Genomic DNA, 25,628 nt, shown 5'->3' with positions numbered 1-25,628 from the left:
GCAGCAGAGTGGGGGAAGTTCTTCAGCCAGTGGAATTTGAGAGCTGAGCAAGTATAGTGCTGCATACCAAGTGCTGAAAGGTTACTGAGTGACCAAAAGTGGAATGAATGTGTATTTTAAAGGCCAATTGTTCCTATTCAAATGTGAGTTTGTAGGGAAGGAGGCCCAGGCCTTGAGACCATTTTCAGTTCTGCTCCTTGAATAACAACATCTTTGTTCCTCAAGTAGCAACAACTAAAACCAGCAAAGCCCTTCTGGAACTTCAGCTCAAACTAGCTTTGACTTCATTTTCTTTAGAAAAGGACCTGGATTAAAATATGAATATATTAGATAATGTTTTTTTTTTAATGCTTTAAAATAAACATTTTTAAGACACCCAAATATCAGATTTGGAATAACAGTTATTTCATTGTACAGTATGTTGGCTATTTAATCTACTACTGCACCACAGTGTATTAGAAGGAACTGTCTTTGGAGATTGACAGATTTGGACTTTAGAAATTATTGCATTGCTTTGGCAGATCATCTAATCTTTCTAACCCTCAGTGTATTCTTTTGTAAACATGGGGATAAAAATCCTCCTTGGCAGGGATAATACCTTGCAGGATAGCGAGGATTAACTGAGAAAATATATGTGAAATTGCCTAAAAGTAAAGGGACATTCAATTAACGAACGGTTAATGTTGTGTCCTCCTCCCACTACCAACTCTACCTATCACAGTGGAAGCTCAGTAAATGTTGCTGGTAAAGAAACTTACATTCTTTTATAACTGACCATAACCCAACTATAGCCATTTTATCGGATTTAAAGAAAAGAAGGGCCCCTCTTGTTACAACAGGGGGTCTGTTTGTCGTCTGTGGTGAACATATCTTGCTCTTGCTCTGTAAACCTATCTCGCCCTCACTCAATAAACTTCGTTTCATGTGCAGCTTAAAAAAAAAAAAGGAAAGGGCAATTCATTTAAATTAATGGAGAAAAGCAACAGAAGCAAAACAAACTTAGAGGTCTCTCCAGAGAAAGTTTAAATCTGGGTTTACATTTCCTCCACTCCAGGGGACTTCTGGGATGCTGGTAGTGATATATTTCTTAACCAAGGTGATCATTAATGTCAGGTAAATAGCAAGGGATTCCAGGTCTCCTAGGGATGAAAGTGGGTGCCACTGCAGTTCACCATCCCCCCAAACAGGCTTTCAGAGAGGCTTATAAGAGATCCACATGCACAGTAATACTCAGGTCATGTAATTCCCAGCTGTCCATCAAAGTTGTTCCATGATGATGTCTGAACCAAGGGAAGGTCCCAATCCAGACACTGTAAAACAAGACCCAGACCTCTCTTTTGCTACAACAATGGGTCCAGTTGTCATGTGTGGCATGTGTATCTTGCTGTGTAAACCTATAGCCTGCTCTTGCTCTATAATCCTATCTTTCTCTCCTCAATAAACCTCATTTTCATGCTTACCTTGTTTTCGGTGTATCTGGTCACTCTTCAGCCAAGAGCGCACCAAAAAACGACATTTCAGACTGCAACCCAGCAGTTACAAGGATGTGTTCACGGTATAATTCATTGAACAACACACTTAAGATTTGTACACTTTCTATATGTATTTATTATTCTTCAATAATAAATGTAAAAAAATTTTTTACAGAAATCATGCCCAAGTTTAAACAACGAAGAAGAAAGCTAAAAGCTAAAGCCAAAAGATTATGCAAAAAAAAAGAAGCCTCTCACTTACAATCCAAGCTAATTACACCTCCTCCTCCACCGCCCTCACCTGAAAGGTAAGGCATAATGTGGAACAGAGAAAATACTAGAGAATTCTGATCAATTTAGGATAGAGATACCAGATTTAGCAAATAAAAATACAGAACACCCAGCTAAATTTGAATTTCAAATAAACAATGAATAATTTTTTAATGTAAGTATGTCCCATGCAACATTTAGAATATACTTGTATACTAAAGTTATTCATCCTTTATTTGAAATTAGATTTTACCTGGACATCCTGAATTTTATGTGGCAGCCATAGTTTAAGAGTTCAAATGAAGTGAAAATCATAAGGAATTATGTTCAAATGCACAGTAACTATTTTCTCCTTTCCTGGTGGATTTAATTGTATAAGTCTGACAACTAAGTAACAGAAGAGGGGCATAGGACTAGAATTTAAATCTTAGTTTTGGGAAAGTTTAGTCATTGATTCTCTGTGCTATTGAAAGAGACTCTTTTTCACAGTAACTTTGTTGCTATAGCTCTCTTTACAAAAAGTTTTTAAAAACAGACCCTTCAAATGCTAACCATGATGATGTCATACTTGACTCTTTTCTGTCCCTCCTGAATATTGTAAAAGTCTCCTAACAATCCTGCTTCTGTCCTTGCCCCCCAGCTGTGTATTCTCAACACAGTAGCCAGAGGGAGCCAGTGAAAATCATAAGTCATGTTATTCCTCTACTTAAAATTCACCAAAGCGTCTTTGTTTTTCTTGTTTTGTTTTGTTTTTTGAGACAGGGTCTCACTCTGTCCCCTGGGATACAGTGCAGTGGCATCTTTATAGTTCACTACAAACTCCTCAAACTTCGGCTAATTTTCTGTTTTTTGTAGAGATGGGGTCTCACTCTTGCTTAGGCTGGCCTTCAACTCCTGGCCTCAAGCAATCTTCTGGCCACAGCCTCCCAAAGTACCAGGATTACAGGCTTCAGCCACTACACCTGGCCTCTTCTTCTTTCAGAGTAAAAATTAAAGTCCTTAGTATGATCCACAAGGCCTTTATGATCTGTCTCTGACCTTATTTTCTAGTAAGTGTCTCTACCCTAGTAATCCTGGCATCCTTGCTGTTCCTCAAACACTTCAGGCAAACTTCCACCTCAGGGCCTTTGCACTTACTATTCCCTCTGTCTGGACTGCTCTTCTCCTAGATATTTGCATCGCCAGCTTCCTTACTTTGTTTAGGCTTTTTCTCAAAAGTCACCTTCTCAGTGAGACTTTCTGGGGCTTCCCTACCTAAAATTTCACCCCATCCAACATTTCACATTTCCCCTCTTGCTTTATTTTTTTCTCTTTAGCATTTATTCATTATCTAGCAACACATATATTTTACTTATGTATTTATTCATTTTTTATCTTTATTCCTTCATGAGACCATAAACTACATCGGTGCAGTATTTTTTCTATGTTATTCATTATTGAATCCTTGGTACCTGGAGCATAATAGGTACATAGTAAATATTTGTTGGATAAATGAATCCCTGAATTGTAGAATTTTGGCTATGGGGAGTCTCTGCTTCTGAGACATACTATAAACTTCTTGTTTAATTAGAGGCTGTTATTCTGACTTAGGGGTTTTTAATTTTTTTTTTCGATTTTGTTTCTCCTACAGAGTGATTATTTCTTCAACAGATATATCCCATAGCAGAAGCTGGCTAAGATCATCCTGGAACTTCAACTTTCCCAACATCAAAGATAGAATAAAACTTTGGACAAATAGAGTATGGTCTATATACACCTGGTGCCAGAGCTTCATAGCCCAGGTATGGATTTGACATACCTGTTTTCAGGAATACAGTTTTTCTACATACTTGGTGTTTGTATTTATGTGTGTCTTGTGCTCAAGTCAGCACAAGACTCAGGCTAAGCTCAGATAAGATGAAACTATGGGGTCCTGTCTGCCTTTGTTTCTATAAAACATACATCAAACTTGGGTCTTACTAAGGCAAAAAAATGAAAACAAAAAATAAACCACTTTCTGGTTTCTTTTTTCTTGTCCGTATCATATTGTTCATAGGATTCAGGCTTGTCTATTTATGAATTTCAGAGTTTAGAAGTATTGAAAGACACCATCTTTCCATCTCGTATCTGCCACCAAGAACTTCAGGGACTAAAAGAACAGTTCTGCATTTTGGAAAGTGAATTATGCAAGCTCCAGGAAGCACTGAAGGTTGGTATTGTCAAATAAAAAACAAATCTGGAATTAGGTAAGACAATTGCAATAGGGAAAATGCTCTGGTCATAAGATTTATAAGCATCTCAAACATCAGGCAGAAAGAGCTTTTATTTTATAGTGAGGAGTAAACAAAGCTAGAGGGAACCAAGCGTGGGGAAGTGGGATGAACAGGTGTGTTGATCTGATCAGACAGTTGATCTGACCAGAGAACATTTTTTCACTGAGGTCAACCAATTCTTCAGGTGAAAGGTTGTTTAATGTTCCAATGCTTGCTTAGGCCCAAGGGTAGGTCAAGATCCAAGGACCTATGGGGAGGGGTAAAGCCTGACTAAACTTTTGTCAAGTCAAGTTAGTAGATATTTTATCCAGGTTGGTCAGTGGCAACAAACAGTTCAGGTAGGCTGGCGCAGTGGCTCATGCCTATAATCCTGGTACTCTGGGAGGCCGAGGCCGGAGGATCACTCGAGGTCAGGAGTTCGGAGACCAGCCTGAGCAAGAGCGAGACCCTGTCTCTACTAAAAATAGAAAGAAATTATATGGACAGCTAAAAATATATATAGAAAAAATTAGTGGGGCTTGGTGGCGCATGCCTGTAGTCCCAGCTACTCGGGAGGCTGAAGTAGAAGGATCGCTTGAGCCCAGGAGTTTGAGGTTGCTGTGAGCTAGGCTGATGCCACGGCACTCACTCTAGCCCAGGCAACAGAGTGAGACTCTGTCTCAAAAAATAAATAAATAAATAAATAATAAAAAAATAAAATATGATCTTATGTAAGGGAGATGGAAAAACTAAAAAAGAAAAAAAAATGAAATTAATTGATCACTTGAGACTTTGATACTTTGGTTCTAGAGAAAATTCATTGCTATGTTATAACTTCTTGGTCTGAGCAGTTTGCTGCTGGTTATTAGGCAGTGTTCAAACACTTTTTAAAGTTCAGACTTTAAAAATTAAATATTTTTAACCAGGCATGATGGCACATGTCTACAGTCCCAACTGCTCAGGAGACTGAGAAAGGATTGCTTGAGCCCAGGAGCTTAAGTCTAGCCTGGGCAACATAGTGAGACTCCATCTCTTTAAAAAAATTAAATTTTTTAAAAGCTTAGAATGAGAATGTGTGTGTGAGTGTGTGTGTGTGAAATAATTCTGTAAACCTTCCCTTCTCTCCTTCACCTCTAGTACACACATTCTTTACCTTTCATGACTTTTCTCTTATTTCAGCTCCTTTTATATATTAACTCCAAACCACTAATGCAAATGTATTAGTGAAAATGGTGATGTAGAACTACAGAATGAAGCTTGTGTTATTTCACTCCCTAAGAATGCTTCTTAGAAGGCTGTGTCAGTCAAAATTCTTGTTAGCCACCAGTGACAGAAATACAATGAAACCAGACTTAAGCCCATATAACCAATAAATCTAGGGTATAATTAGATCCAGAGGCTCAAATGATATTGTCAAGATCCTGGCTTAGTCCTTATCTTCTTGTTCTACCTGCTTTTGTGTATGGTTACTTCTCTGACAGACACTGTTGTGGTAGCAACACGGCTGCTGGCAGCCTCAGATTCTTACTCTCATACCAGAATACCCTCAGCAGAGAGAACTTGGCCTGGATTATATCCTTTAGTGGGTATCATGTGGAGTGAGGGAGGGAAGGGATTGTCCTGTACTGGAAACCCACGGTGCTTTTACCAGAAGCAGGAGGAATGGCATAGGTAAGTGCTAGTCCCTGGACCTGTTTGCCCCACCTCAGAGGCTCTGCTCTTTATGGCTGGGGGTCTGACCCCTGAAGGTTACATTTACCAGGCTCTATGTCATCTGGCTCCTGGTTATGCTGGGATATTGAGAGACACTGATGAGAGACCAGAGAGAGGGAGAAGACCAGGTGTTTCTCCCCATCCTCTGTGTTGCGTGATTTCTCCACCAATGGTGGTTGTTATCTCCCTGGCCCCAGCTCCTACTACATAAATCTTACGATTCCCTGCATAAACCCAGCTCCAAACCTCTGGATACACCACCTCTAAACTTTGTCCCTCAGCCTCAGGGTGTTAGTGGCTTTCTGCTGTTGATAATCTCTGGACTGCCTCACTGTCTCCTTTGTGCTTCTCAGCTCTTCCATTACAAGTGTAACCAATTCCCTTTATTACATCCCCACTTTTTTAAGTACTCGGAGTGGTTTCTATTTTTATAACTGAAGCATGCAGGAAAAAAAAAGCCTATAAAATATCTGCGCCAAACTCCCCCAAGCAAAGCCCCTGTTCTCAATGTCTCAACATTATGCTTATTGGTCTGGAGAGAAGCTTCTGGAATTCCACCCCAGGTCCTAGAACTTGTACCTCAAGATGAACTAGCCCCAGCCTGAGCAAAAGCAAGACCCTGTCTCTACTAAAAAAAATAGAAAGAAATTATATGAACAACTAAAAATATATATAGAAAAAATTAGCCGTCCAGCTACTGGGGAGGCTGAGGCAGGAGGATCGCTTGAGCCCAGGAGATTGAGGTTGCTGTGAGCTAGGCTGACTCCACGGCACTCTAGCTCAGGCAACAGAGTGAGTCTCTGTCTCAAAAAAAAAAAAAAAAAAAAAAAAAAGAAGATGAACTAGCCATAAGAGAAAAAGGCAAGTTGTTTCACTCCTCTGTGTCATCTGTAGGGGATTGCATGAATAGCGGCCTCCAAAAATGTATGTTTAGGTCCTAATCCCTGGAACCTGTAAATATTACCTTATCTGGGAAAAGGGTCTTAACAAATGTAATTTAGTTAAAGATTTTGAGATGAGGAGATCACCTGGATTATCCAGATGGACCCTAAATCCAATAACAAGTGCCTTTTTTTTTTTTTTTTTTTTGAGACAGAGTCTCATTATTGCCTGGGCTAGAGTGCCATCAGCCTCGCTCACAGCAACCTCAAACTCCTGGGCTCAAGCAATCCTCCTGCCTCAGCCTCCTGGGTAGCTGGGACTACAGGCATGTGCCACCATGCCTGGCTAATTTTTTCTATATATATTTTTAGTTGTCCAGCTAATTTCTTTCTATTTTTTTAGTAGAGACGGGGTCTCGCTCTTGCTCAGGCTGGGCTTGAACTCCTGAGCTCAAATGATCCACCCGCCTCGGCCTCCCAGAGTGCTAGGATTACAGGCGTGAGCCACCGTGCCTGGCCCCTTACAAGTGCCCTTATAAGAGAGACACACATTGTCTAAGACGTATCCAGGGGGGGAAAAAAAAAAGATGCAGAGGAGAACACACGCAGCCTAGGAGCAGTATGACCACAAAGACAGATTGGAGTGTGCAACACAAACCAAGGAATGCTGACAGCTACCAGAAGTTGGAAGAGGCAAGGAACTGATTCTTCCCCAGATCCGTGGGCGGAAGTACAGCCCTGCTGACACCTCAGTTTCCGGCTTCTAGACTCTAGCACTGTGAGGAAATAAATTTCAATTGTTTTAAGCCAGTAAGTGTGTGACAATTTGTTACAGCAGCCACAGAAAATTAATAACCATTTTACTTCCTAGGATCATTGCATTCATTTGCTAGGGCTGCTATAACAAAATGTCATAGACTGGGTGGCTTATATAATAGAAATTTATTTTCTTACAGTTCTGGAATTGAGAAATCTGAGATCAAGGTATTGGCAGGGTTGGTTTCCTCTGAGGCTCTTTCTTTGGCTTGTAGATGGCTCTTTTCTCATGTGTGAGCACATTCCTGGTGTTTCTATGCACATCCAAATTTCTTCTTCTTATAAGAACTCCAGTTAGATTGGATTAGAACCCACCCTAATGGCCTCATTTTAATTTAATCACCACTTTAAAGGCCCTATCTCCAAATATAGTCATTCTTCTGAGGTTCTGGGTATTAAGACTCAGCTTATAAATTTTGGGACACAATTCAGTCTACAACAGTCATGTTCCAGCCCCTTTGCCTTTTATCAGTTTCTTGAACATACTATATTCTTGACCACACTAAGTATTTTTCCCTCTTTGAGGAACTCTTCCCTTAGTCCTCATCTTCCTTCACCTGGTAAGTCTCAATTCACCCTTGAGATCATAGCTAAATATCACTCCCCAAGCCTCTAGCTAGTCATGCTCAGAGCACACTTCAGTGTTCTTTAATTTTAATTTTTTTTTTTTTCTGTTGCCCAGGCTAGAGTGCCGTGGCATCAGCCTAGCTCACAGCAATCTCAAATTCCTAGGCTCAAGCAATCCTTCTGCCTCAACTTCCCGAGTAGCTGGGACTACAGGCATGCGCCACCATGCCTGGCTAATTTTTTCTATATATATTTTTAGTTGTTCAGCTAATTTCTTTCTATTCTTTTAGTAGAGACGGGGTCTCCTCTTGCTCAGGCTGGGCTTGAACTCCTGACCTCGAGCGATCCACCCGCCTCGGCCTCCCAGAGTGCTAGGATTACAGGCATGAGCTACCGTGCCCAGCCTCATTGTTCTTATTGAAGTATTGTTTTGTTTTGTTTTGAGTGTGTGTGTTTAATATCTGTCTTCCCTCACCACACTATCAGCTCCATGAGGTGACAAACAGGGCTGACATTGTACCCACAGTTACTGGCATATAGCACATACGAAACAAATACATGAATGAATGAGGAAACTTGTGATAATTAAATGAGAAAATATTATGCAGCTCATGGTACAGTAAGAAAGCATTCAATACACGGTAGCTATTATTTTGATGACTTTCAGCTGCAAGAATCAAGTTAGCTTGTTGAATGTATTAATTAATTTGCAAAATACAATGTCTCTTTCCAGGCCAGCTCAGAAAGTTCTTCGTGTCCAAGCTGTGGTCACACGTGTCACATGAGTAGTAAACTTACAACTGTGCCTGCCTGTGCTCTAACCACTCCTGGAGAATCCAGAACTGGAGCTGTACTTCCTCCCACACTGCCACAGGCAGCCAGCCATCTTCCTCCTCCTCCACCTCCACCACCACCCCCTCCACCTCCTCCTCTCCCCCCTCCCCCACCACCACCAGCACCTTTGCTGCTCAGAAAATCCAACCTCACTAAAGCACTTCAGGTAGGAAACAATCTAGTAATGGTATGTTTTGGTCAGTGTATAATATGCAAATAAAGCAAAGTAGCCATTTAAGGCTAGTCTAAGGGCTTGGACTGGAAGACTATATTTTGTTCTGATTCCTAATTATGTTAATTATTGTGTTTTTAAAAACTCAGTCCCCAGGGAACTTACAGAAGCTGGATTTAGAAATGAAAGTGATGTGTATAAAACATCAGAGTGTAGAGTAGAAGATTCTTATTGGCTTCTCAGTGTATCTTTTTACCAAAAGGAAAACCTCCCTAGGAAACAAAATTAAGAACAGAAGATTGCTTAATGAGTGAAGTCAGAACAAAAAGAGTTGGTGGATTCTAAAGTTTACTGTCATTAGGCTGGAGAACAAGTTCTCCATGCAATTACTTATCTACCAAGGGGACTAGAATATTTGTGAATCGTTAAGGTAGGCATGACCCTGTTTTAAAATCTTCAGAATTTTCACCACAGATACATTTGGTTTAAAATAGCTGAGTTAGCTCTTCCGGGGTCGGTGTCTGCAGGCACTCAGAATGGTCCAGCGTTTGACATACCAGCGTAGGCTTTCCTACAATACAGCCTCTAACAAAACTAGGCTGTCTCGAACCCCTGGTAATAGAATTGTTCACCTTTATACCAAGAAGGTTGGGAAAGCACCAAAATCTGCATGTGGCGTGTGCCCAGGCAGACTTCAAGGGGTTCGTGCTGTGAGACCCAAAGTTCTTATGAGGTTGTCTAAAACAAAAAAACACGTCAGCAGGGCCTATGGTGGTTCCATGTGTGCCAAATGTGTTCGTGACAGGATCAAGCATGGTTTCCTTATCAAGGAGCAGAAAATTGTTGTGAAGGTGTTGAAGGCACAAGCACAGAGCCAGAAAGCTAAATAAGCAAATGAAGCTTTTTTGAATAATGAAAATTAAAAGGCTTAAAAAAAAATAGCTGAGTTAAATCCAGAGCCTACTATATTTGCCCTAATGTATACCTCTCTGACTACATATTCTTACTCTGTGGGAACTGAGTCATCTTTCCAGGTATTTGAGGCAAAAGTTCACTTTGATCTGAGTAATTCCTTCAGTCCCATCTTATTATAATGACTCCTGGGAAAGATGCATTATTTCAGGGCACTAGCCCATCTCTTATTTATTATCACAACCTTACATCTTGATGAATACTTTTCAATAGCCTTAGCATCCATGGATACTGAAAACAGGATCATTCTTAGTTAAGTGGAAAGAATTTGATAGGTTCCTAGGGTAAATAAGAGTTAACTCTTAACTCTCCCATCCAAGTACTAACCAGGCCTGACCCTGCTTAGCTTCCAAGATCAGACGATATCGGGCACGGTTCAGGGTGGTATGGCCATAGACTCTTAACTCTGAGTCTTTAAAAACTAGATTTTGGTTTGCATTTCACCAGTTGTCCTCATTCCAATTTGAATTCTAACTTGTCCATGTATTTTAAGACTAGACCATTAAAAAAAGATGGACCCATGCAGATAACAGTTAAAGATCTACTGAATGTGAAATTAAAGAAGACACAGAGTTTTGATGAAAGGAGGAAGGTAAGATGTCATTGGCAATATACATGGTCTTTCTGCTTTTAACCTGGTTGTCCCTTTATGAAAAATAACCATAAGCCTTATGTATAGAAGTCATTCCAAGTTAAGTTTTTGATATTTTATTTTAGTAGTTCTGGATCTCTTCAACAAAATGTGTAGATCCCAAAATTATTTAATTAGGCAGTTAACTCCCAACCATTAGTCTGAAGAGGTGGAGACATACTTTGAAACTTTAGAATAAAAATTGAGTAGGGTAGTAGATATGTCTTATGCATACTTAGCACTCAGATATTTGTTGTTTCAGGATGTTTATATTTTGAGTGATATTTTAAAAGGTGTTTTTAATAATGTCTCATTTTATAATTAAAGCTTGTACCATCACCGAAGGCACGGAATCCACTAGTTACTGTCTCTGACCTGCAGCGTGTTTCCCTGAAACCTAACTCCAAAGTGTTATCAACTCGAGTTACAAATGTCTTAATGTAAGGAACTGCACAGCACTATGCTTTACTATTACTTAAAAGAATGATTTTATGCTTATTTCTAACTTTTGATTATAAAATACACCATTGATTTAGTAACATTTTGGGAGAAAATAAATACTATCAAGAATTTTTAAAAAAGTCTAATTTCTGAAAGAATAAAATATGAAAAGTAATATGTCTTGGAATGAAGGAAAAATAGAATATGTTGGCTGGGTGTGGTGGCTCAAGCCTGTAATCCCAGACCTTTTGGAGGCTGAGGTGGGAAGATGGCTTGAGCCAGGAGTCCGAAACCAGCCTGGGTAACTTAGTGAGACTCCATCTCTATAAAAATTTTTTTTAATTAGCCACGCATGGTGGCATGCACCTGTATTCCCAGCTACTCAGGAGGTTGAAGCAGGAGAATGGCTTGAGCCCAGGAGTTTGAGGCTGCAGTGAGCTATGATTGCACTACTGCACTCCAGCCTAGGCAACAGATCAAGACCCCATCTCTAAAAAAAAAAAAAAAAAAACAAAGAATGGAATATGTGTATTTGTATGCCTGTGTATAATCATTGTAGATACGATAACAGTTTTTCCCATTTAATATGTCATGAACTTTTTCCCATCTTATTAAAAATTAGCTTAAAGTATCATTTGACTTCTTCAATATATGCAATGCATTGCATGTAAACTTCATAGATACAATCTTGTTTTGAGACATTTAGGTTGTTTATGATTTTTAATTTCTATAGCTCTTCAGTGAACATCCTTGTTCATCATCTGTGTGCACAGCTGAGTTTTTCCCTAGGATGGATTCTCATAAGTATAATTACTGCATCAAGAAGTATTACTCATTAGAATGGTTGTATCATCTTATGCTCCCATCAGCATCTACTGCTACTTTTTAACCCATTGACTGCCACACTAGAAAAAAAATTTTTTCCTTGGGACCACAGTGCTTTATTATGAAAATAGAATAAAAACTTCAAAAACAAAATGATCCTTTCTAATGTAATGAAGAATATGTTATTTTTTATTGTTTTCTGTGAGTGAGTTATGTGCAACTTGAAAAATAGTTCACATAGCTCTCAAGGTGAAGAGATGTGTGAGTTACATATGCTTCACGAGGCCCGGTGCTCAAAACTAGCATGAGTTAAATACAACTCACATGGCAGTTAATATGTTAATATAACAAATAGAACTAATTTCTAGGACATTGCCTACAGAAATGGCTGCTTTGCTTTGGGGAAAAAAATGATAAAATCTGGCAAGTTCTAATTTTATATCTTTATTTTATTAGTACTCCTAGTAAAAGCCAGATAGATCTGCGCAAACTGCTTAGAAAAGTCGACGTAGAGAGGTAATACATTCTCTTGTTTTTATGCTTTCTAAATCCAGTTTAAAAGTTGGAATGAAACACAACTACTGATATTTTCAATACCTTTGCAGGAGCCCAGGCGGTACCCCCCTTACCAATAAAGAAAATATGGACACAGGAACTGGACTGACCCCAGTAATGACCAGGGCCTTGAGGAGAAAGTTTCAGGTAAGCCTTTAGGGGGAAAAAAATGGTTCCTTTTCTTGAAAATAATTTATTTAGAATCATAATTTAAAGCAGTATTTTTAGTAATACTAATAACTTTTAAATGCTTTGCAAAACACTCTCATATTTAGGCTTTATAAACTTCTATGAGATATAGCTAGGATTATCATCTCTATTTTATCAATGAATGTCTTATTTTATTAATTCCTTTAGAAAGTATTTATTAAGCACTTCCTATATGCCAGGCACTGTGCTGAAGTACTGGGGATATAGTAGTAAGCAAAGGCAGATACAGATCTACTGTCTTGGAGCTTTCAGTCCTATGGGGAAAATAGACATTAATCAAATAATCCCATGTTTGTATAATGCACTGTAATAAGTGTTGTGAAGGAAAGGAACAAGGTTCTATGGGAACCCACAGAGGAACTTGACCTAGCCTGGATGATCCAGGAAAGCTTCCCTTAGGAAATGATGATGCTTGAGGTGAGAGTTGAAAGATAAATAGGCATTAACTGGGAAAGGTAACTGTGGGGTATATGGTGTGGGATGGTACCACCATGGATGTCAAGAATGAAAGAGTTCCAGGCAAAAAGAACATCATGTGGAAGGGTCCCCTAGTAGGAGGGGTCATGGCCTATCCAAGGAACTGTAAGGTTACCAGTGTGGCTGTAACATAGAGAGGGAGCCTGGCCAGGTGCAGTGAATCATGCCTGTAATCCTAGCACGTTGGGAGGCTGAAGCAGGAGGATCACTTGAGGCCAGGAGTTTGAGATCAGCCTGGGCAACATAGCCAGATCCAATTTCTACAAAAAATAGAAAAATTAGCCAGGCGTGGTGGCATGTACCTGTAGTCCCAGCTACTCAGGAGGCTGAGGCAGGAATATCACTTGAGCCCAGGAGTTTGAGGTTGCAGTGAGCTACGATGATCCCACTGTACTGCAGCCTGGGTGACAGAATGAGACCCTGTCGAAAGGGAGGGAGGGAGGGAGGGAGGAAAGAAGGAAGGAAGGAAGGAAGAAGAAAGAAAGAAGGAAAGGAAGGAAGGAAGGAAGAGGAAAGGAAAGAAAAGGAAAGGAAAAGAGGGAGAGCAAGAAAGAAAGGAAGATAAAGGAAAGGAAAGGAAAAAAGAAAGAAAGAAAGGAAGGAAGAGAAAAAAAGAAAGGGAAGAAAAGGAAGGAAGATAAGAAAATGAGCGGGAGTCTGACAGTGGTTAAAGATAGGGATAGAGATGGAGATAGGAGTCAGACCATGCAGGGATGCAGAATTGATAGGAAAAGGTCTTGGTATTATTTTTCTTTGTCACCTATGTGTATGACCCACACACCAAAATCCAGTACATCAGATGGCCCTGGTGTGATTTTTACCAAACCCTGTTTGTGTCAGTCATCTCCATGATCACTTCTATCATTGGATGTGGGATGAGCAGCCATCCTTCTGCCACCCCTGCTAGAGTTCTGGGACATAGGGCTGCTGGCCTCTTTGGCTTTGAACCTTATATTTCCTTCTTCCTCTGGCAGCAGAGACACACCACAGACTCCCCTGCCAACACTCTCCCACATCAACACTGTTTTCCCTTTCTTCCCTCCTTAAGAATTAGTGCCTTTTATAGAACAGAGCAAGACCTTATCTCTAAAAACAACAACAACAACAACAATAATAATAAAAGAGGCCTTATCCAAGAATTTCTGATTACATCAGGGAAACTGGGAAAAGTAGTTTTTAGAATCTGGATGCAATGCTGCCCTGCAAAAAAATCTGTGTTCTGTTGAGGAAGAAGATTTGTGTTGGCCATGGGAACATGACTCATATTATAATTGGAACTTTTTTTTTATAGCTGGCTCACCCTAGAAGCCCAGCTCAAGCTCTACCACATTCTACAAGCAGCTTTGATGAACAAAACTGATGCCAACTCTGCCTAATTCCATGTGATGATCCATAAAATATACCAGGCCAGGCCTGGTGCTGGGATCCTGTAATCCCAGCTACTTGGGAGGCTGAGGCAGGAGGATTCAGCCCAGGAGTTCCAAGCCAGCTTGGACAACATAGTGAGATCCCATCTCTAAAAAAAAAAAAAGCAAAAAACTAAAATATACAGATAAAATCACCCAAATCCTTTTTTTAAAATGTAATAGGATGTTATAAATATACTAATGTAATTCAATTTGTAGAATTAGAGTAGGTATGGAGCCCACACATACTGTGGTATAAAGTAGGTACAGGTATTTGGATATTTTCTAGTTTGCATAATCAGCAAGAGAACCAGAGGGGAAAATGCAATGTCCAATGTGATGCTTATCCTGGAATTACCCAATTTAGGTTAGAAAGGTTGTTCAAATTTAGCTAGATAACTCCAGTTTGTACTGTATGGGTACAGTTATGACATTAAGAAAATAGCCTGATTCCTATTCATCCTGAGTATTCTCAGGTAATTGAAAAGAAAAGTAGGCTCAGGGGTTCAAGACCATCCTGAGCAATGTAGCAAGACCTTGTCTCTGCAAAAAATTTAAAAATTTAGCTGGGTGTGGTGCTACATGCCGATAGTCCCAGCTACTTGGAAAGCTGAGGCAGGATGATCACTTGAGCCCAGGAATTTGAGGTTACAGTGAGCTATGATTGGGCCACTACACTCCAGCCTGGGTAATAGAGCAAGACTCTGTCTCCAAAAAAAAAAAGGAAAAAAAAAAAAAAGAAGAAAAGAAAAGTATTGCAGCCTGTAATGCACATGCATTCATTACTACAAACTTGATCAATAAAAAAGACCATCTAGATTTTCTTTTGAATTCTGTGTCAGCTGGGGAGATTTTATTTCTATAATTGTTTTATAAACAATTAAGAGGTAAGATCGTCCTCCATTCAAATGCAACGATTTTCCAAAAAGATTTGAAGTGAAAGGGCCAATGTGACCTTAAAAATTAGACTGTAGCCACACACAGTGGTACACACCTATAGTCCTAGATACTCTGAAGGCTGAAGCAAGAGGATTGCTGAGCCCAGGAGTTCTAAGCTGTGATGTGTAATGATCACGCCTGTGAATGGCCACTGTATTCCAGCCTGGGCAACAAAGAGAAACCCCATCTCTAAAAGAAAAAAATTAGAATGTATCATTTGTAAAACCTTAGGTAGGTAGTTATATCTGGCTCACTGAAGTCTGAGATATTCCTTATTTTTATATCTGCTGTCCACATTCATGCAGCTAAATAAAAATTTTATGAACCGTGTATTTTCCAGAATGCCTTGCCAAGGATTCTCTGAAGTCCATGTTGCGTTCACTGTGAGACCTGGTTCCCTGTCCTCACCAGCCTATGTATTCAAAAGCTATATCAGTTTATTGTCCTGCCAGTCTAGGATTGCCAGATTTAGTAAGTAAGAATATAAGACATCCAATTAAATTTGAATTTCAGATAAACAACAAATAACTTTTAACTATAAACATGTCCCATTAAATGACAAATAACTTTTTTAGTATAAGTATGTCCCAAATATTGTACAGGACATATTTATACTAAAAAAATTATTCATTATCTGAAATTCACATTAAACTGGACATCCTGTATTTTATTTAGCAATTTTATCAGTCAGTCCTTTGCAAAGTTGACAAATACTGTATTTCTGAGAGTGCCCAGTTTGCCAGGTATGTCTGCTTAGCAGTGGATACTACTAAGCTTTGGCCAAGATCCCCATCACATATGTACGAAGTAACATGGAGGAAGAGGAACTCTCATTACGGTGAGTGTGACTAAAGGCACAGGATGAGCTTTGATGCTGTTTTCTTCCTCTGCAGTTCCAAGAATAAGGATAGAAGCTCCTCACTGAAAGGAAACAAGGGGTTTCAGATCTTTACTGAACTCTCTAGTCTGACAGGGAAGAGCTACATGATATCCTTAAAATATCTTCAGGTTAGCTTTGGCTAAAAAGATAACTTAGCAATTTCCCAGAAATACTTGTATTTCCACGGATAAATATTGCTTTGAGATACCAAATAGAGTGTTGTTGGAAAGTTGCCAGACTGGAAAGTAGACCTGGGGACAATGTACCTAAGAGGCAGTCCTGTGTGTGAGACCCACATTTATGTTTATAAGACATTTATAGATGAAAATTAAACAGGTAGTGAAATTAAGAGATACATCTGCTTCTATAATAGTAAAAGTTTTTTTTAAAAGCCTGCTATCTACATTTATATTATGTTAAGAATAAAGGGAATAATCACTGATAATAAAGCTGCTGAGTATTTGTAACAGAACAATATTTTATGGGATACTTTTGATGTTCATAATATTATAAAACACCATGTATCTGTCAATTTATTCTAAATGATTTCATCATCCTTGTGGAATAAAAGTTTGTAAGAAAAATGCTACAGAAATCATACAGATAAACATTTGCAAAGCTGCTACTGCCATTGTACCAGTATTAAAATATGTTCTATCTTGCATCTTTTACTAATTTTTATAATTTTATATTGTAACCATTTGAGAACCCTATAGATACTATGGCTTCATTAAACTATTGCTTATCACATGCTTCCAGTGCTTATTTTTGAGACTGAATGGCAACCAGAGAATGTAAACAACCAAGGTGTATCTAGTTATGTTTTTATTGATTGGTTGATTGATTTTCAAAGACAGTGTCTCACTATGTTGCCCAGGCTGGTCTCGAACTCCTGGCCTCAAGCTATCCTCCTGCCTCAGCCTTCCAAAGTGCTCAGATTACAGGCATGAGCCACTGTGCCTGACCTAGTTGCATTTTTAAATAAAGACTAATAAAACTTCTGCTTTTTCTCTTTTTAACCTTTTTTTCCTATAAATATAATACATACAGAAAGATGCATAAAACATAAATGTAATTAGGTCCCCATACTTCCTTTGGGAATTAAATGAGGTAATTCTTGATGAGGATTTAACACAGAGCCATACACAGAGTAAGCAATGTGTTTGATTGTTATTTTATTGTCATTATTTGACATTCCAAATGAGAACTTCTATCAGTTGAGATCAGGAGTTTGAGACCAGCCTGAGCAAGAGCAAGACCCAGTCTCTACCAAAAATAGAAAAAATTAGCTGGGCATGGTCCCAGCTACTCAGGAAGCTGAGGCAGGAGGATTGTTTGAGCCCAGGAGTTGGAGGTTGCAGTGAGCTATGATGACACCACTACACCCTAGCCCGGATTCTGTCTCAAAAAAAAAAAAAAAAAAAAAAGAACTTCTTAAACACGAAAGATCTAATTCTATTTCTACTTTAAAAGCAAGAATAGGCCAAGTATGGTGGTTCACACCTGTAATCTCAGCACATTGGGAGGCTGAGGTGGGATGATCCCTTGAGGCCAGGAGTTTCAGGCCAGCCTGAGTAACATAATGAGACCCTGTCTTTACGAAATATTTTTTAAAATAGCCAGATGTAGTGGTATGCAACTGTAGTCCTAGTTATTTAGGAGGCTGAGGCAGGAAGATCACTTGATCACAGGAGTTTGTGGTTGCAGTGAGCTATGATGATGCCACTGCACTCTAGCCTGGGGGACAGTGGGAGACTTTGTCTCAACGACACCAAAAAAAAAAAAAAGAAAGAAAGAAAAAGAAATGAAGAAAAAATGAAAACAACAACAGACACCCCCCCCCCAACAAAGAATACTTTAAAAAAAATCTAGTTGTTCAAACTTCTTCAATTTAGGAATTTCCTAAATTCTAGTGAAATTAAAAATGAGTTAAAGCTTTCTACATTTCTTTAAAGAAGAATTGTAAAATATTATTACAAGCCAAACAAAGTGTTCATTGTAGAAATATTGGAAAATAAAAATATAAAGTAAAAGAGGATATCCACACCAAAAACCTGCACACACATTTTAGCAGCTTTTCTCATAATTGCTAAAACTTGGAAGCAACCAAGATGTCCTTCAGGGGAATGAATAAATGTAGTACATATATAAAATGGAATATTTTCAGCATTAAAAAGAGATAAGCTATCATATCATGAAAAGACCTTAAATGCTTATTACTAAGTGAAAGAAGCTAATCAGAAAAGGCTACATACTGTATGATCACAACTGTATGACATTCTAGAAAAATCAAACTATGTAGACAGTAAAAAGATCAGTGATTGCCAAGGGTTGGGAGGTGAGGGAAGGGATGAATAGGCAGAGCAAAGAGGATTTTTAGGGCAGTAAAACGATTCTGTATGATTCTATGATGGTGGATACACGTCATAAATCATTTATCAAAATCCATAAAATATGTAACACTAAAAGTGAACACTAATATGAACTACTGACTTTGGGTGATAATGTGTCAACACAGGTTCATCCACTGTAATAACTGTACCACTCTGGAGCGAGGATTTTGATATTGGGGGAGGTTGTGCATGTGTGGGGCAGGAGATATAAGGGAACTCTCTACTTCCTGCTCAATTGTCTGTTAACCTAAAACTGCTCTAAAATATAAGGACGATTAAAAAATTGAAATAAAAAATCTTTAAAAGGAGGAGTAAAGAAGAAAAAAGTAAACAAATCCCACCACAGTTAACATTTTGGTATCTATTCTTCCTAGCCTGAGAAATACAGGTGTAGATGCATCCTGTATAGCAAGGTTCTAGAGCTTAAATTGGACCAATTTTCTACTGCAAGAGTCCCTCGAAACTCTTTTGCAGTGTTTTGTATTCCTTGAAATGCAAACGTCTTTCTTCCCATTGTCTTTTTGATACCTCAACTCCTATGGTCTCAAGTTGAGGAAACTCTTAAACCAGCTGCAGTGTAGGACTAGGGTAAACCTTGGCATAAAGCTAGAAGAGGAGGAACAGGAGGCGGAACCAATGTGAGAGGAAAGTAGGAACTGAAGAAGCGGAGGAGGGATTTCAAAATTGGACGAAAGCCGGTTGGCTTTACTGGCGGACCGGAAGGATTCTAGAGAAGGCTCTTTACACCATGGCGGGTCCTGTCAGCTTGCGGGAGCTTCTAATGGGAGCTTCAGCCTGGACCGGCTCTGAAAGTTCCGGAGGATCCCCCACCGAGGGCGGAGGAAGCGCGGCTGGCGGACCGGAGCCTCCGTGGCGGGAGGATGAGATCTGCGTGGTTGGAATCTTTGGCAAGACGGCTTTACGCCTGAATTCCGAGAAGTTCTCTCTTGTGAATACGGTGTGCGACCGACAGGTTTTTCCCCTCTTTCGCCACCAAGATCCTGGGGATCCAGGGCCTGGAACCAGCACCGAGGCTGGCGCCATCGGGGAGGCCGGTGGATCCGGGGACCCTGGGGCTGCAGCCGGGGATCCAGTTCGGGGAGGTGTAGCTGCCCCGGAAGGTAACCGAACTGAGCCAGGCTCCCAGGACTATAGTCTTCTGCAGGCCTATTACAATCAGGAAAGCAAAGTTCTTTATCTTCTTCTGACTTCCATCTGTGACAATTCGCAGCTTCTACGGGCTTGTCGGGCTCTTCAGAGCGGGGAAGCTGGAGGTGGTCTCTCTTTACCTCATGCAGAAGCGCACGAGTTCTGGAAGCATCAGGAGAAGCTGCAGTGCCTCAGTCTCCTTTATCTTTTCTCTGTTTGCCACATCCTGCTTCTGGTCCATCCCACCTGTTCCTTTGACATCACTTATGATCGAGTATTCAGAGCCTTGGATGGACTGAGACAGAAAGTACTGCCCCTCCTTAAAACAGCCATTAAGGATTGTCCAGTTGGCAAAGACTGGAAGCTTAACTGCCGACCTTGCCCACCGAGACTCCTTTTCCTCTTTCAACTCAATGGAGCCCTCAAGGTGGAACCCCCTCGAAACCAAGACCCAGCTCATCCAGACAAGCCCAAGAAGCATTCTCCCAAAAGAAGACTTCAGCATGCCCTGGAGGACCAGATCTATAGAATCTTCCGGAAGAGTCGTGTGTTGACTAATCAGAGTATCAACTGTCTCTTTACTGTGCCTGCCAACCAAGCTTTTGTGTACATAGTCCCTGGAAGTCAGGAGGAGGACCCAGTAGGTATGTTGCTGGACCAACTTAGGAGTCATTGTACTGTGAAGGACTCGGAATCTTTGCTGGTGCCTGCACCCCTTTCTGGGCCTAGGCGGTATCAGGTGATGAGGCAGCACAGCCGACAACAACTTTCCTTTCACATCGACAGCAGCAGTTCCAGTTCTTCAGGCCAGCTAGTAGATTTCACTCTTCGGGAATTCCTGTGGCAGCATGTGGAGCTAGTCCTAAACAAGAAAGGTTTTGATGACAGTGTGGGCAGGAACCCACAACCTTCCCATTTTGAACTTCCCACTTATCAGAAGTGGATCTCAGCAGCTTCAAAATTGTATGAAGTAGCTATTGAAGGGAAAGAGGAGGACTTGGGGTCACCCACTGGGGAGCTAACATCTAAGATTTTAAGCAGTATTAAAGTCTTAGAAGGATTTTTGGATATTGACACAAAATTCTCAGAAAACCGGTGCCAAAAAGCTTTACCCATGGCCCATAGTGCCTACCAGTCAAATCTGCCTCATAATTACACAATGACTGTTCATAAGAATCAGCTTGCCCAGGCTCTTCGGGTGTATAGTCAACACGCTAGAGGTCCAGCCTTTCACAAATATGCCATGCAGTTACATGAGGACTGCTACAAATTTTGGAGCAATGGCCATCAGCTCTGTGAGGAGAGGAGTTTAACTGATCAACACTGTGTACATAAATTTCACTCATTACCCAAATCAGGTAGCTAAAAATTTTTTAGCATTTTGGAATCAAAACTTTGAGCTGTTTTTATTCTTGTCTTAAGATAATGTGTTCACTATGTTTAGATGTTTTTAAAAGAGCCTTACAGAAATTTAGGTGCATCAGCACTAAGTTTTCTCTTCTGCTGTAAAAGGAGAATAACAGCTATGACTACTTTCTTATTTTCTTGTATTTAAAGAATGAACCCTTGTGAACTGTTAAATGAGAACTATTAAGTTGTACAAAATTCCAGAAATTTCTTATTAACATTTTTATCTTGGAGGATTTGTTGAATTAAAATGAATGTTATGAAGTGTAAGCTCACCATGATAATGGTAACACAAGGAAAAATTCACTTAGAAACTCAAAACTTTATATTAAAAATAGAAGTCCTTTTATATGTTTTCATTTGCAGCTTCTGTTTTGCATATTTAATCAAGGTTTATGTCTGTGTGTGTGTGTGTTTTTTATTTCCAAAGAACTATTTAGAGAATTTTTATGGTTAGATGTCGTAGAATGTAAAGTAAATTTGACTTTCATTGTGTTGTGAAATTAATAGTGACTGTTATATTTTCCAGGAGAAAAACCAGAGGCTGATAGAAATCCCCCTGTGCTATATCATAATAGCCGGGCTCGATCTACTGGTGCCTGTAACTGTGGAAGGAAACAAGCACCTCGAGATGATCCCTTTGATATCAAGGCAGCTAACTATGACTTTTATCAGGTAGACTCTGAATTTCTTCTTCTTCTTCTCTCTTTTTTTGCTAAATGTTGTCTGGGTAAAAATACATATTTTCAGAAGCAGAATACCTAGAAAGGCAAATGCAACTTCAGTGTGATATATAAACAAGGGCAAGTTCTTTTCATGTGCTTATTTGCTTACACATTGATTGTTGATCTTGCTTGTTAGAGAAGGAATGGGTTATTTTAAATGAAAAGGCCAGGAGCAGTGGCTCATGCCTGCAATCGTAGCACTTTGGGAGGCGAAGGTGGGAGGATCACTTGAGGCCAGGAGTCTAAGACCAACTGGGCAAAATAGTGAAACACAGTCTCTACAAAAAATAAAAAAATTAGTCGGGTGTGGTGGCACGTGCCTAGTAGTCCTAGCTACTTAGGAGACTGAAGCAGGAGGATAGCTTGAACCTAGGCGCTTGAGGTGCAGTGAACTATGATCATGCCACACTGTTCTCTAGCCTGGGTGACAAAGCAAGACCTTGTCTCAAAAAATGAATAAATGAATGAAAAGTTTACAGGGTTTTATTTTTCCCCTCTCTAGCTTCTAGAAGAAAAATGTTGTGGAAAATTGGATCATATCAATTTCCCAGTATTTGAACCAAGTACTCCAGATCCTGCTCCGGCCAAAAATGAATCCTCTCCTGCTCCTCCAGATTCAGATGCTGATAAACTTAAAGAAAAAGAACCTCAAACCCAAGGAGAGAGCACAAGCCTCAGTTTAGCATTGAGTTTGGGCCAATCTACAGATAGCTTAGGTACCTATCCAGCTGATCCACAAGCAGGAGGTGATAATCCAGAAGTTCATGGTCAAGGAGAAGTAAAAACTGAGAAGAGACCAAATTTGGTTGATCGACAGGCATCCACAGTTGAGTATCTCCCAGGCATGCTACATTCAAATTGCCCTAAAGGTCTCCTACCCAAATTCTCCAGCTGGTCTTTGGTTAAACTAGGCCCTGCTAAGTCTTATAACTTTCATACAGGTTTGGACCAACAGGGCTTTATTCCAGGAACAAACTATCTTATGCCTTGGGACATTGTCATCAGGACTAGAGCTGAAGATGAAGGAGACTTAGACACAAATTCTTGGCCTGCTCCAAATAAAGCTATTCCTGGAAAGAGAAGCGCAGTTGTAATGGGAAGAGGAAGACGGAGAGATGACATAGCTCGAGCTTTTGTGGGCTTTGAATATGAAGACTCTCGAGGTCGGAGATTCATGTGCTCTGGACCTGACAAAGTAATGAAAGTAATGGGAAGTGGACCAAAGGAATCAGCTTTAAAAGCCCTAAATAGTGATATGCCCTTATATATTCTGTCATCATCTCAGGGTAGAGGGCTAAAACCACATTATGCTCAACTTATGAGGCTTTTTGTTGTGGTTCCTGATGCTCCTTTGCAGATAATACTAATGCCTCAGGTAAGAAATGTGACTCTTCCCAGCCCAAAACATTACAAAAAATGCTGATGCTTGTTTTGATTGTTTTTAAAATAATCAAATTGGTTTTTTTCCTAGACACACTGATTTTGAAATTCTGGACAAATAGAATTATAGATATTAGTCTCACTATATATGAAAGATAATATTTAACACATCTTGCTACATTTAAAGCCATTGTTTGGTTTTTGATTTTAAAATATACAGGAAGAACATAACTCACAGTCAATTTAGATGTAATTTAATTGGGTATATCTTTATGCATGTTTAACTATAGGGTGATGAGGAAAAGGAGATTGTGAGCAAATATGAAAATTAGTCTTCATTCTTCTTACATCCCAGCCTTATTTTTCATCCTTTTCTTTTAAATGATAGGGTTTTTAATTATTTCATTAACCAGGTCTTTTTTTTTTTTTTTTTCCTTTTTTTTTTTTTTTGTCTTTATTTTGCAGCCAGGGAGAGAAGGAAACCAGGTCTTAAATTTAAATGTCTTTTATACCTAATATTCTATTTCTTAAAAAAATAAATTGTGGATATTTTAATCAGTTCACACCATCAATTCATGTCATTTTGTTCAGAGGCAAAGTTTGAAGTTAAAAATCTGTAGAAAAGCAGGATAATATTTGAGGTTAAATAATATAATATTGGATATGATTAGAGTTAAGAGTGTACCCATATGCTTCTTGAACTATTGTTTGTTTAGGCATTCCTCTTTCAGGTGTTTCTTGAGAAATGTAAAAATAATTATAATGCCTGTGTTTTTCAGGTTCAACCAGGCCCACCACCCTGTCCAGTATTCTACCCAGAAAAACAAGAAATCACTCTCCCGCCAGATGGCCTTTGGGTTTTGAGATTTCCTTATGCATATGTGACTGAGAGAGGACCTTGTTTCCCTCCTAAGGAAAATGTGCAGTTAATGAGCTACAAGGTGCTCCGTGGGGTTCTTAAAGCAGTAACACAATAAGTGTTTTCCCGCCAGTTCAACCCTAAACTTTAGCTGGTTTTTGTTTTGGGTGTGTGGGGGCTGTTTTTTTGGTATGTGTATACCGTGTTTTCCCAAACCCCAAATGTGTTTTGGTTGTAGTAGTTCAGTATTTGGACAATAATTGTTCCACTGTTTCATGATATTGTTGATATTTATTGTAAATGGGGCTACAACTTCCTAATAAAGATTGGTTGTTCTAGAAAAGAACATAAAATACATAGGTGATACCTGTGTTTTCTCTTGTTTCTGTTTCACTGTCCTAATAAAACATGTTTCTATCATAACTGAATGTTGCACAACCATTTGAGCCAAAACTTTGTTTTTGCTAAGATGATATTTTAGCTGGGGTTTTCCTTAAGATGCTTTTCCTGAAATTATCTTCAAAACAAGTTACATCTGGTAATGGTATGAGGCCTGATTTGACTTAATTACAAAAAAGCACAATTGTTTGACTCACAATTCTGGTACTTTAGTTAGATTGTTTTGTTCTTACCATTTTATTCTTGGACTGATGAGATACCATATTTTAAATGAATATTATCTGAACTAAAATATTTTAATCCAAGATATTAGTGCATATTTTATTCTTTAAAAACTCATACTGTAAAACTATTTGCTAAGTGATACAAATCTTATCAATCTGTGGTAACTTTCACCAGCATCAACATGATAATATACCACCATATAACCATCTAGTATAATAGATTATATTTTTCTAGACACACTGATTTTGAAATTCTGGACAAACAGAATTATAGCTATTAGTCTCACTATATTTAAAGATAGTATTTAACACATCTTGCTACATTTAAAGCCATTATTTGGTTCTTGATTTTAAAATACACAGGAAGAATGTAACTGACAGTCAATTTAGAAGTAATTTAATTGGGTATATTTTTATGCATGTTTAACTATAGTTTGATTAGGAAAAGGAGATTGTGAGCCAATATGAAAATTAGTCTTCATTCTTCTTACATCCCATCCTTATTTTTCATCCTTTTCTTTTAAATGATAGGGTTTTTTTTTACTTGAGATAGGTCATGCTGTGTTGCCCAGGCTGCAGTGCAGTGCAGCCCCTAACTCCTGGTCTCAAGTGATCCTCCTGCCTCAGCCTCCCAAAGTGCTGGAATTACAGGTGTGAATCACTACTCCTGGCCCTATTTATTTTTATTTATTTATTTTAGAGATAGGGTCTCACTGTTGCCCAGGCTGGTCTTGAACTCTTGGTCTCAAGTGATCCTCCTACCTCAGCCTCTGAGTTGCTGTATATCAGTTTTTAAAATC

The 25,628-nt window shown here is 39.2% G+C and overlaps 3 protein-coding genes across 3 annotated transcripts; all 3 read left to right on the top strand.

The window, feature by feature from the left end:
• Nucleotides 1-1,652: 1,652 nt before the first annotated feature.
• Nucleotides 1,653-14,427, top strand: PRR11 (proline rich 11). The gene is made up of 9 exons (XM_069481107.1): nt 1,653-1,780; nt 3,373-3,523; nt 3,808-3,930; nt 8,684-8,950; nt 10,422-10,520; nt 10,887-10,999; nt 12,282-12,341; nt 12,431-12,527; nt 14,359-14,427. The coding sequence occupies exons 1-9, from the start codon at nt 1,653-1,655 to the stop codon at nt 14,425-14,427; spliced, it is 1,107 nt and encodes a 368-aa protein (XP_069337208.1).
• LOC138391416 (large ribosomal subunit protein eL34-like) lies at nt 9,493-9,846 on the top strand. Its single transcript, XM_069481106.1, has one exon. It carries the CDS (start codon nt 9,493-9,495, stop codon nt 9,844-9,846), a length of 354 nt encoding a protein of 117 aa, XP_069337207.1.
• A 4,987-nt stretch (nt 14,428-19,414) lies between the features above and the next one.
• SMG8 (SMG8 nonsense mediated mRNA decay factor) lies at nt 19,415-24,551 on the top strand. The gene is made up of 4 exons (XM_069481105.1): nt 19,415-21,192; nt 21,771-21,916; nt 22,469-23,341; nt 24,126-24,551. The coding sequence occupies exons 1-4, from the start codon at nt 19,434-19,436 to the stop codon at nt 24,321-24,323; spliced, it is 2,976 nt and encodes a 991-aa protein (XP_069337206.1). The 5' UTR covers nt 19,415-19,433; the 3' UTR covers nt 24,324-24,551.
• The last annotated feature ends 1,077 nt before the right edge of the window (nt 24,552-25,628 follow it).

This window comes from Eulemur rufifrons, chromosome 9 (genome assembly GCF_041146395.1).
Source record: "Eulemur rufifrons isolate Redbay chromosome 9, OSU_ERuf_1, whole genome shotgun sequence".
NCBI lineage: Eukaryota > Metazoa > Chordata > Mammalia > Primates > Lemuridae > Eulemur > Eulemur rufifrons.
Note: the sequence above shows the minus strand (reverse complement) of the source record. Positions and strands in the feature narration are given on the sequence as shown.

What these genes read in the sequence shown, in the direction of transcription:
- PRR11 (XM_069481107.1), top strand. Translation starts at nt 1,653, where the DNA reads ATGCCCAAGTTTAAACAACGAAGAAGAAAGCTAAAAGCTAAAGCCAAA. An exon ending in CGAGTTACAAATGTCTTAAT is followed by an intron (nt 11,000 to 12,281) that starts GTAAGGAACTGC and finishes TTATTTTATTAG; the next exon opens with TACTCCTAGTAAAAGCCAGA. An exon ending in AGAAAAGTCGACGTAGAGAG is followed by an intron (nt 12,342 to 12,430) that starts GTAATACATTCT and finishes ATACCTTTGCAG; the next exon opens with GAGCCCAGGCGGTACCCCCC.
- LOC138391416 (XM_069481106.1), top strand. Translation starts at nt 9,493, where the DNA reads ATGGTCCAGCGTTTGACATACCAGCGTAGGCTTTCCTACAATACAGCC.
- SMG8 (XM_069481105.1), top strand. Translation starts at nt 19,434, where the DNA reads ATGGCGGGTCCTGTCAGCTTGCGGGAGCTTCTAATGGGAGCTTCAGCC. An exon ending in TCACTCATTACCCAAATCAG is followed by an intron (nt 21,193 to 21,770) that starts GTAGCTAAAAAT and finishes TATATTTTCCAG; the next exon opens with GAGAAAAACCAGAGGCTGAT. An exon ending in CTAACTATGACTTTTATCAG is followed by an intron (nt 21,917 to 22,468) that starts GTAGACTCTGAA and finishes TCCCCTCTCTAG; the next exon opens with CTTCTAGAAGAAAAATGTTG.